Source organism: Crocuta crocuta, unplaced genomic scaffold (assembly GCF_008692635.1).
Source record: "Crocuta crocuta isolate KB4526 unplaced genomic scaffold, BGI_CrCroc_1.0 scaffold1153, whole genome shotgun sequence".
Taxonomy (NCBI): Eukaryota; Metazoa; Chordata; class Mammalia; order Carnivora; family Hyaenidae; genus Crocuta; species Crocuta crocuta.
The window spans coordinates 45,105-55,561 of NW_027527464.1; the positions used below are offsets into that span (position 1 = coordinate 45,105).

A 10,457-nucleotide genomic window follows, 5' to 3' on the forward strand; every position below is an offset into this window, starting at 1 on the left:
CGCTGAGGTGTGGGGGATTCCCCCGTGCCCCCCGCCGTATGAGTTCTGCGGCGGGATGACGTACTGTGGGCCTCAGGTTGGAGTGGGGCTGGTGCCCCAAGGCGGCCTGGAGACCTCTCAGCCAGAGGGCGAAAGGGGAGCCGGGGTGGAGAGCAACTCCGAGGGGGCTTCCCCCGAGCCCTGCGCTGCCCCACCTGGGGCTGTGAAGCCGGACAAGGAGAAGCTGGAGCAAAACACCGAGGAGGCGAGTGAGCTGAAACGCGGCCGGAGGGGGTGGCTGGGCTGGCAGGGGGTGGCCAGGAAGGGGGTAGTGGCTGCCTAGGCCTGGAACCCAAGAGGGTAGCAGGCAGAGGCGACGCCCCAGGCAAAGAGGGCTGTGTGGCCTGAGAGCAAGGGCAAGGTGGGAACCAGAAGCCAGAATTCAGAGAGAAGGAGCAGGTGAGGGCAGGGCAGCCCCAGGAGTCGGAAGCTGCCCCAGGCTGGCCTTGCCTCCAGACTGGCCCTTGTCAAGTAGCACCTTTCCGCTAGGCCTGGCCTGACCAGGGTCCAATCACTCATTTATTACCAGCCCAGTACTAGGCCCAGCTTGGGGTTTGAGTTCCTTCTCCCACCCTTAGCCTTCCTTGAACATTTGATCCTTACCGGACTCAGGATCTTGGCCTTAGGGTTAAGTGTGGCCTGAGGGCAAAAACAGTGCTTATCCCAGGGTTATTGTTCCTGAAAGTCTAGGGTGTGACTGATTTCTGATAGAAGCTCCTGTTTGTGCTGTGTGTGTGGATGTGTGGGGTTGGGTTTACCTCCCATCAAGTTTAGGGCTTGTCTTCCCTTGACCTCTGCCTCAGGGCCAGTGAGTCACCATTATGCAACGTGCACACCCTGGCACCCCCTTGGTGGAAGAAGTCTTCTCCAGGCCATCCCCCAAATGTAGGGTCTGCAGAGGGATTGAAAGACTTCTGCGTCCAGCCCTGCTAAGGACTATTAAGGATGTATCTTCCAGTCCTCCCAAGAGACAAGTGTAAGCAATTAGAGATCAAGTACTAAGCCTTTAGACCTCACCAAAGGAGGTGTGAGTGGTTCAGCGGACCCAGTGGCCCTAGACTTTGTAGGAGGTGACTGCTGAGCCTTGAATAATAATGGCTGCCAATTGTGGTCCATTTCCTAAGTGCCTGGCTGTGTGCTCAGTTCCTACATCATTATCTCATTAAACCACCACAAAATCTCCCAGGGAGGTATTATTAGCCTATTTCACGGGTCTTAACTACTAAATGATGAAGCTAAGATCTGAACTGGGGTTCTTTACTTCAAACCCTCAAAGTAGGATCTGGGAAAGCCATTATGGGAAGCTGAGAACATTTATAGGAGTGAGCAGAAGTTGGGAACGGAATTTGAATTTGATGTGATTGGTCACTCTTCATACCCTTCATTCAGAGTTTCTAGTACTGCACAAAGGTTTAGCTGCTCTTCTGGTCCTCTTGGCCACTCGCCTTCACTGGAGTGCCCAGGGCTCTCAGTCCATCACCCTCTGCTCTATCTGCCTTTCCTTCCTCACATCCACCCTCAAGCTCAAATGCCTTTGGACAGGACTGCCACATTTTCTGTCTCCCGCTGTGATGGCTCCATGAACTCCACCCCATCCATCCCCAACCGGTCATCCTCATTCCTTTCACATTCTACATCCCATCTTTTGGAAGCACAGCTATCTTCACCTTGGAAATATACCCTGAAGCAATCACTAACCCCTGGTCCCAGCCACTACCATCTATGTGGGGTTACTGCAGTTATGAGTCATACCCTCATTTCCTCCTTAGTCTGTTGTCAACATGTCAACCAGAGTGAGCGTTTTATTTTTATTTAAGTTTTATTTATATATTTTGAGAAAGAGACTATGAGCACGTGGGTGGGGTAGGTAGGGGGGTGGTGGTGCAGAGAGAATCCCAAGCAGGCTCCATGGTTTCAGTGAAGATAATCACAAATCCTGAGATCACAACCTGAGTCAAAACCAAGAGTCAGATGCTTAACTGACTGAGCCACCCAGGTGCCTCTGGAGTAAAGATTTTATTTAAAAAAATTTTTACATTTATTTATTTTTGAGAGACTGAGCACAAGTGGGGGAGGCGGGGAGAGAGAGAAGGAGACACAGAATCCTGAAGCAGGCTCCAGGCTCTGAGCTGTCCGCACAGAACTGTCCGGGGCTCGAACTCAAGAACCGTGAGATCCTGACCTGAGTGGAAGTCAGATGCTCAACCGACTGAGCCACTCAGGTGCCCCAAAATTTTATTTATTTGAGAGAAAAAGAGTGTGTGCACCTGCATGACCGGAGGAGGGCAGGGAGAGAGAATCCCAAGCAGGCTCCACACAGTCCGTGCAGAGCCCAATGAAGGGCTCAGTCCCATGAACCGTGAGATCATGACCTGAGCCAAAATCAACAATCTGACACTCAACAGAGTGAGCCACTTAGGCACCCTTGGAGTGAACATTTTAAAATCAGATATTTTACTTCATAAATCCATTCAGCAGCTCTCCGTTTCACTCCACAAGATCTGCCCTACTCATCCCTTTGTCTTTGTGAACTCCTCCCCATCCCTGTCTTCTGTCTTTCACCCTGCTCCAGCCACACCGGCCTTGCCACTGCAGGGCCACCCACCTCAGGGCCTTTACACTGGGCTCTTTCCCTTTGCTCAAGCATCATTTTCTCTATCTTATTTAAAATTGTCACCATCCTCATAGTCTCCTACCCTGCTGTACTCTAATCCTCCATCCTGCTGTATTTTTTTCCATAGTGCTTCTACCATAGTAACATATGAGATAACTTATTTGTGTCTCCACGTTACAATGGCAGCCCCCTGAGGCCAGGGCTTTTTGTCTAGTTTGGGTAGCCGCTGGTTAATAGAAAGTGCAATAAATCTGTTGAATTAATCAATGAGAATCCCTGTATGTCACAAAAGGATAGAGTAAAAATAAGGAATCATCAGATTTCTTATTTTTATTTAAAAAAATTTTTTTAATGTTTTATTTATTTCAGAGAGAGGGGGACAGCGTGAGCAGGGGAGAGTCAGAGAGAGGGACAGCGTGAGCAGGGGAGAGTCAGAGAGAGAGGGAGACACAGAATCTGAAACAGGCTCCAGGCTCTGAGCTGGCAGTCAGCATGAATGGTGCTCTGCATCTACACAATGTTGCTTTCTGGGGTGAACGATGTTTGTAGATAGGTTACTTCTAGATATTTGGTGGGCAGTCTGGATATAGATACTCCCACAGACCATTCCTTGGGGCTACAGTCAGATTCTTGGGGCCCAGATGGGAAGGAGGATCGACAACTAGTGTGTTTGTGTTCTTACATGTCCTCTTCCTTCATTTATGAATGTAGTCCCAGGACATCAAAGCTCTGCAGAAAGACCTGGAACAATTTGCCAAGCTCCTGAAGCAGAAGAGGATCACCCTGGGATATACTCAGGCCGATGTGGGGCTCACCCTGGGGGTTCTCTTTGGTGGGTCTCCCTCAGCATGTCCTGACACAGAACACAGGGATCACATCTGCCCTGGAAGAACATGCTTGAACTCAGGGCTTTTCTTCCCACCAGGGGAGAAAAGGAAGGGTGTTTCAGGAGTGGACTCTATCCCCACACATGAAGAGGGTAGAGAGGAAGGGGGGGAAAATACTTGGAGCTTGAGTTTCCTCTGGGAAGAAGTGGGACCCTGGTATGGGATCTTGGGAAGGCAGGAAGAGGTGGGGAGGCCCTGGGTCTTGGGTCACAAAGGTATTGCCTTCTGCCTCACTTTGCTTCTCTTTCCACTGGCCTCCCCAGGGAAGGTGTTCAGCCAAACAACCATCTGCCGTTTTGAAGCTTTGCAGCTCAGTTTCAAGAACATGTGTAAGCTGCGGCCCCTGCTGCAGAAGTGGGTGGAGGAAGCTGACAACAACGAAAATCTGCAGGAGGTGAGGGGGGTGGGGATCCTCAGGAGTCTGCTGAGTCTTAGCCTGGTTTTCAATGCTTCCATCCATGGCTTCCAGCTCTCCCTCCTGGGGCAATGGTCCTCAATGGGATGGAGTGGAATTCCTTAGTTCTGCTGGAAGGAGATCCAGAGTCCTCTGTCTAAACCCACCTTTCCAGGATTCTTTCCATACCAACTGCTGCAGGTGACCCGTCCAGGCACTGCCCCCTTAGCAATTTGCTCTTGAGTCACTGACTTCATGATGCTCAGCACTATTCCATTTTCCTCCATTGTCACTCTCTCCCCACCTCCCCAGATATGCAAAGCAGAGACGCTTGTGCAGGCCCGAAAGAGAAAGCGAACAAGTATTGAGAACCGAGTGAGAGGCAACCTGGAGAGTATGTTCCTGCAGTGCCCGAAACCCACCCTGCAGCAGATCAGCCACATTGCCCAGCAGCTCGGGCTGGAGAAGGATGTGAGTGCCCTGTCCTTATATGCTCCGTCTCCTTCCCAGTCACCACCTTCCTTTCCTTGGCTCTGTCTCTTGTCTTTAAACCATTCCAGATCTGTTGGCTTTGGGCCAAATGACTAAGCAAAGCTAGCCCCACCACCTGGAGCTCATGATTGAATGTCACTCTACCTTGTATCTTCCATCCCAGGTGGTCCGAGTTTGGTTCTGCAATCGTCGCCAGAAGGGCAAACGATCAAGCAGTGACTATTCACAACGAGAGGATTTTGAGGCTTCTGGGTCGCCTTTCTCAGGGGCACCAGTATCCTTTCCTCTGGCACCAGGGCCCCATTTTGGTACTCCAGGCTATGGAGGTCCTCACTTCACCACACTGTATTCCTCAGTCCCTTTCCCTGAGGGTGAAGCCTTTCCCTCTGTGTCTGTCACCACTCTGGGCTCTCCCATGCATTCAAACTGAGGTGCCAGCCTTTCCCAGGAATGGGGGCCAGAGGAAGGGGGATAGCTAGGGAAAGAGAACCTGGGGTTTGTACCAGGGCTTTGGGATTAAGTTCTTCATTCACTAAGAAAGGATTTGGGAACACAAAGGGTGTGGGGGCAGGGAGTTTTGGGGGGTACTGGTTGGAGGGAAGGTGAAGTTAAAAGATGCTCTTGTTTTTAATCCCCACATCACTTATCACTTTCTTAAATAAAGAAGCCTGGGACACAGTAGGTGGATACTTTTGTCTTCCTTTGGTTAGAAGAGGGGCTGGGGATACCCAATAGTTAGGCTCTTGGACCCCAATAACCCTGAAAGCAAGGTGCCATTTAAACTGTCAGTCATACAATATTAGTGGGAGAGCTGGTATTAGAACCCATTTATTTGTAGAAGGTCCCTATAGGTATGAACTAGTTCTTCAGAGCCTGTGACTTGGAGTCTTGGGGAAATTTGAGTGGAATACCTCATTTTTATAGCCCATTCCCTATCAGGAGCTGGCTTTTTTTTACTTTCCCCACTCCCCAGTCTCTGGAAGTCTCCTTAGTGGCATTATATTATGGTATCCTCTTTACTTTCCTTCTGTATATTGCCCCAAGTAGAAACTCCATCATGTGCTTTGTTGATACCAAAGTCCATTTGGTTTGCCCTTAAGGTCTTGGCCTACTTTTGTCTATGAGTGACTCCTCAAATCCCCATGTTCTTGTCCTGGCCTTGCCATTACTTAATTGGGGTAATTGGGGGCCCTTGCTTGGAGCTGTTTCCTTGATACTAAAAAAAGAAAACTTGGGTTGTTAAGTCTAAGTAGGGATAGAAAGGAATGGACATAAAAGATTGCAGTAGGTCAAGATGGGGCTTTCCTAATATGAGCTACAAAAACCCTGTTTTGACAGTATTTTGGCTTGGTGTAAGGCTCACAAAAGGGAATCTGTGTACTACTGTACATGGGTTAGGCTGATCCACACTGGACCAGGTCAGCATCCACTCTAGCTGGTGTACCAGGTTTTCTCTTCCATAGTAGTACTTGTGAAAGTTGTAAAGGTTCTGCCATCCTAATGGACTTGACCAAACAATCCACCTAATTTTAATGGCAGTGGATCTGTTTTCCTTTAATCTAGAAACCTTAATTACCTTTTCTCCAGTCTCCCACCTCCAGCCCATTCCACATCAAGTGAGCAGGTTCATATTTCTCTGCTCTGTCTGTTCATCTCTCTTCTCCTAAGAGTCTGAATTAGTTTTTCAGACCATACCATTCTCAAGAACTGGAAAGCAAGGAGTATCAGACCCGCAAAATGAATAGATATCTAAGAGTGAATGAAGCTGCTTATTCTTTATTTGGAAATAGAAGCAAAGCTCTGAAAAGCCAGGTCATGATCATGGTCAGTGGCAGTGGTTTACTCACAATGTAAAAGTTTCAGGGCTGTTTTCCCAGAATACCTTATAATGCCATCCAAAACCATTAAGCATTCACTTGTTCCAAGTCTGAGGCTTTTATCTGCTCAGGCATGGCTTCTGCAATTGATGGGTACTCTGACCACAGACATTCTAGTGCCTATGACAAAAAGAACCTAAGCTTGTAACGGAATTTCCAGTTGGCTGGCAACTTCCCAGAGGCAGCAAGATCTTTGGCAGGAAACCATCTCTTCTATCACCTTGGCCATGAGGGCCTGCTTTAGGCCTTGAATCAATATCCATAGCAATGGACACTTCCCTTATAGTCATTCCCTCCTGGAGAGGCAAGGAAAGAAGGGGCCATTTCTTAAGACCCATTGGTGCCCCACTGTGTCCACTCATGGCCTGGAGCTACCAGCTCTCTGTCCTCTGGTACCTTGGTGTTGGGCTTTAGGTCTGGATGCCTACATGGCACTCTGGGCACCGGAAATCAGCCTCCTTGGCTGCCTGGATGCTGCAGCCAACACAGGCCACATGGAACCAAACATCACAACCATCGCACTGAACCCAGGCAACTGTTTCTTCTTCCGGCAGGCAGCAACAAGGGGCTGCGCAGGGCTCCCCACCCCCAACTGCAGGGGGAGCCCTGGGTGTGCTCCCTTGGTGTTTCCGAGGACGTCCACGTCGATTTCTGAACAAAGTGACACAAAAACCAGGGTCACTGGAAACCTGTAGAAGCAGCCTAGAACTTGCCCCTGGATAATCACAGAATGAACTTAGATAGGGTCACTGGACTAACAGTGAACCTGAATAGTAGAGCTGACCCAGGTCTTGCTGATCCAACATCTGTCTCGCCTCTTTCCAACCCCCATTCTCTCTTTTTTTTTGGTGTCCAATCCCCATTCCTATACACAGAGCAAGGGCCACCTCCCAGCCTGGGGCTCTAAAAAGGAACCAAAGGGAGTTACAAATTGAGAAAGATCTCTCTCCACTTACCCACCAGGTGTCCGTGGGGCTACTTCTACACGGAGTTTCTTCCTGGGCTCTATAAAGACTGATGCAGAGCTCTCGGGCATCTCTCCCTCATCATCCAGCTCTGCCAACACTCGATGAGCTGATTTCCTCCGATTTCTTTGGGGTGGGGCAGAAGGGGTGGCGTCCACCTCCCTAGGGGGAGTGGGAACAGGCAGGTTCTGTTGTCCACCCCCAGTTCGGGAGAAGGTGAGGGGCTGGGGCCTGAGCTTGCTGAGACTGCCGATGGAATTGAGGATCAGAGTGGCTTTTGGAGCAGGGGAGAGATGGCTGAGGGGGCGCTGTGGGGCCCCCTGGGGGGGCAGCATAGGCTGGAAACAAGCCCTGGTTCCCTCTTCGCCACTAGACCGCGGGATGGTAATGGCTGCAAAATCTTGAGGTTTGACTCGGACTTGCTGAAACATGAAGTAGAACTCTGAAGGGCTGGTTCCTGGGGACCCTTCAGGGCCAAAGGTCACAAGGTCCCCATCACTCAACTCCAGTCTGTGACCCCTTGGGAGTCGGACATTATTGACCAAAGTCCCTGTTGACGGAGGGCACCAGACAGAGAATGACAAAAACAGAAATGACCAGAGTCAGGACTGGAGAAATCTGGCCTCCTTTAATATTTTGGGGAACATGAAGGAGAACATGGCATCTGTCAACAAATTCTCACATTTGAAGTCCCTCAGCAGGCTTGTGAGTGGAGAACACATTTATTTTCTTACGCCCTCCCACAGGACACATGGAGGAAATGGACTTCTTCCTTCACTCTGCTGAGGTCCCAGTGAGGTCCTGTTCTCAGATATACTCTCACCCCAGTTCCAACAGAAAGTTATGGGCATACCTCAGACTGTCTGAGATGAGATCTTGGCTCCTCCCTTACCAGCTGTTAATCTGGACAAGTTAACCTCTTTATGCCTCATTTTCCGTCAATGCACTCGAACAGTACCTGGTTCATACAGTACTAAATACAGCACTAAATAAATGTTGGCTACTATAGTTATCTAATCTCCACAATACTACCGCAACAGACCTTACAAAGCCTTAAATTTTACCTATGAGGAAACAGATCCAGAGAGGTAAAGTGACAGGCCTGAGGTTTCATCTGGTGACAGTGACAAAACCCAGGCCTCTTGAGGCTGACTGCAATTGCCTGCAAGTCAGGGAGTACGGCGTATGCCCTGCTTATTAAAACAATCCAACATACCATAACTGCCTTAAGACAAGAACAAGGTGTCTCAGCCAATTTAGAAACTGAGTCAAGACTGAGGTTGGCCCCCAATGGTCCCAGAACATCCCCACTGTGATACTTCTCTAATGATGGCCCAGGTCCTGGATCTACCTCCCAGCCTGTCTGGGTGGTTCCAGCTAGGTGGGGACCATCAAGGGCCAGCCCCGCAGCAGAGAGCTTCTGACATTGCATACCTTTAGTGGGAAGATGCAGGTCTGGACTACAACTGTCCATCCAACCTGATAGGGAGTTTGGGAGGCAGGCAGGGTTGCTGTGGAGCCCCTTAAGCATTCCAGCCCAGAACTGCGACTTCCCAGGCACAAGACTGCCCTGCTCACTGCTCACCTTGGCTGCTGTGGTCCTCCAGGCTGACCCTCCAGTCATCACCCCGGCGCTCTGCGTGCAGCTCCGCATGGACTCCAGAGATGAGGCCAGGCTCCTGCTGGGGCTGCAGGGCCACATCACACAGATCGGCCCTACGGCCCAAGCGATAGGTGCAGCCAGCCCCGCTAGGCGGGTGGAAGGTGTAGAGATCACCACCCCTGCCGCCCCCTATGCGCAGCAGCTGGAAGCAGGGCAGCATGGGCGGTGCCCCCCCTGCACCACCTCTTCCACTTCAGGAGTCCATCACCTTTCCCACTCCTGAGCCATGCACGGTGGCCTAAGCTCACTTTCTGTCTGACGCAAATTTGAGCTGTGCTTTGTGCAACTTAAACTCTGAGCACAGGCCTGAGTTTTCGCCAGGGGCCAATGGCAAAACTCAGATGAGAACCCAGACCTGCGTAGTGCAAATTCAGAGTGCAAGGAGCCTAGGCATGCGATGCAAACAAAATTGTCTGTCAAGCAGCTTTGCAACTGAAAATTTCAGGGAAGGTCCCAGTGCAGTGCAGAAACGATCACGTCCTATGACACTTTAGCTGAACCGGATCCTCAGGCCACAGTATTCGCGGAGATTCAATCTGTGCAAGGGAACGATATATTAGGCAGCTTCTAGGGAAATGCAAACTGTAGATGTGTGTATAGGGATTCCTGCTTCTGTACAATACTAACATGTCACCTCAGTGTACTTTGGAGGAAAGAAGCTTCTTCCTGTCAGACTTGCTTATCCAAATAGAGTAACCCTCCTGCTCGCCCGCGCCTCGCTCTTCAGGCCCTAACTGGTTATCTGGAACCCCAATGGGAAGTGAACCCGCTGTCGTCCCCCAAAAGGCAGTGAAAATGGTCCCTACGTTCTCTAACAAAGCAGATCTAAACCCTGGCTTCCCAGCTTCTCGGGGTGGGATAAAAACAGGGGAAAGAGCTTCCTGAGGATCATGCAAGGCAAACCCAGCCTTTCCCCTCCCCTGCCCAGCCCAGTTTCCGATTTACCGCGGTGCAGTCTCCAAGTAGTCTCCTCTCCAGGCAGTGCCAGATTGTGCGGCGGCCCCGGGATCCCTCCGGCTCCGGCCCGGAGCTAGAGCTACCGCCGCTGTTTGACAGCGAGGAAGCCGGAGTCGAGAGGGGCGCGGTCTCCGCGCGCGGGCAGCACCCGCCCAGCCTTCGGAATTCCCGGGTCCGAACTCCGCGCCGGGCGAACCCGCCCCCTGTGCCACTTCTGATTGGCCAGTTCATTTGCCCTCTTCCGTCCCATTGGGCAGCGTGCTGGGTGTGTCCCCGATCTCCCGCCTTCCGCTTTTTCTGATTAGTTCACAAGTTTTCCCGGGTTCCCGGAGTTGGGAGGAGCCGCCCGGGCGCGGAGACATCGCCCAACGCCTTAATTGGGCCTGGCTTTAGACACTACTACGCCTGCGCGTATCTCTTTCTCTGCTTCCTGGGTGAAACCGGATTTTAGAGCGGCCCGCCAATCTGCCCGCTTTGCGCAGGCGCAATCAGAGGCGGAGGCTGCTCCCAGGAGCGAGGTGTAGGGGGTGTGGCTAAAGGGCAGTGGAGGCTCTCGCGCTGGGTAGGGG

At 51.1% G+C, this 10,457-nt stretch overlaps 3 protein-coding genes across 3 annotated transcripts in view; 2 read left to right on the plus strand and 1 right to left on the minus strand.

Annotated features, from left to right (window-relative positions):
• The window catches only part of POU5F1 (POU class 5 homeobox 1), a 5,161-nt gene extending 189 nt beyond the window's left edge, over positions 1-4,972 (plus strand). Inside the window, exons 2-6 of the mRNA XM_077763947.1 lie at positions 1-244; positions 3,365-3,485; positions 3,804-3,934; positions 4,247-4,405; positions 4,590-4,972. The exon at positions 1-244 is cut by the window's left edge and continues 42 nt beyond it. Of these exons, the coding sequence (XP_077620073.1) occupies positions 1-244; positions 3,365-3,485; positions 3,804-3,934; positions 4,247-4,405; positions 4,590-4,856 (922 nt within the window). The 3' untranslated portion in view covers positions 4,857-4,972. The remainder of the gene's footprint in view (positions 245-3,364; positions 3,486-3,803; positions 3,935-4,246; positions 4,406-4,589) is intronic.
• A 1,210-nt stretch (positions 4,973-6,182) lies between these two features.
• On the minus strand, positions 6,183-10,015 carry TCF19 (transcription factor 19). The gene is made up of 4 exons (XM_077763959.1): positions 9,877-10,015; positions 8,854-9,467; positions 7,260-7,818; positions 6,183-6,954 (listed from the first exon to the last, which is right to left on the minus strand). The coding sequence occupies exons 2-4, from the start codon at positions 9,089-9,091 to the stop codon at positions 6,714-6,716; spliced, it is 1,038 nt and encodes a 345-aa protein (XP_077620085.1). The 5' UTR covers positions 9,092-9,467; positions 9,877-10,015; the 3' UTR covers positions 6,183-6,713.
• A 361-nt stretch (positions 10,016-10,376) lies between these two features.
• Positions 10,377-10,457, plus strand: part of CCHCR1 (coiled-coil alpha-helical rod protein 1) — a 19,583-nt gene continuing 19,502 nt past the window's right edge. The window contains exon 1 of the mRNA XM_077763889.1: positions 10,377-10,450. The gene's annotated coding sequence lies outside the window, so the exon portion shown is untranslated. The remainder of the gene's footprint in view (positions 10,451-10,457) is intronic.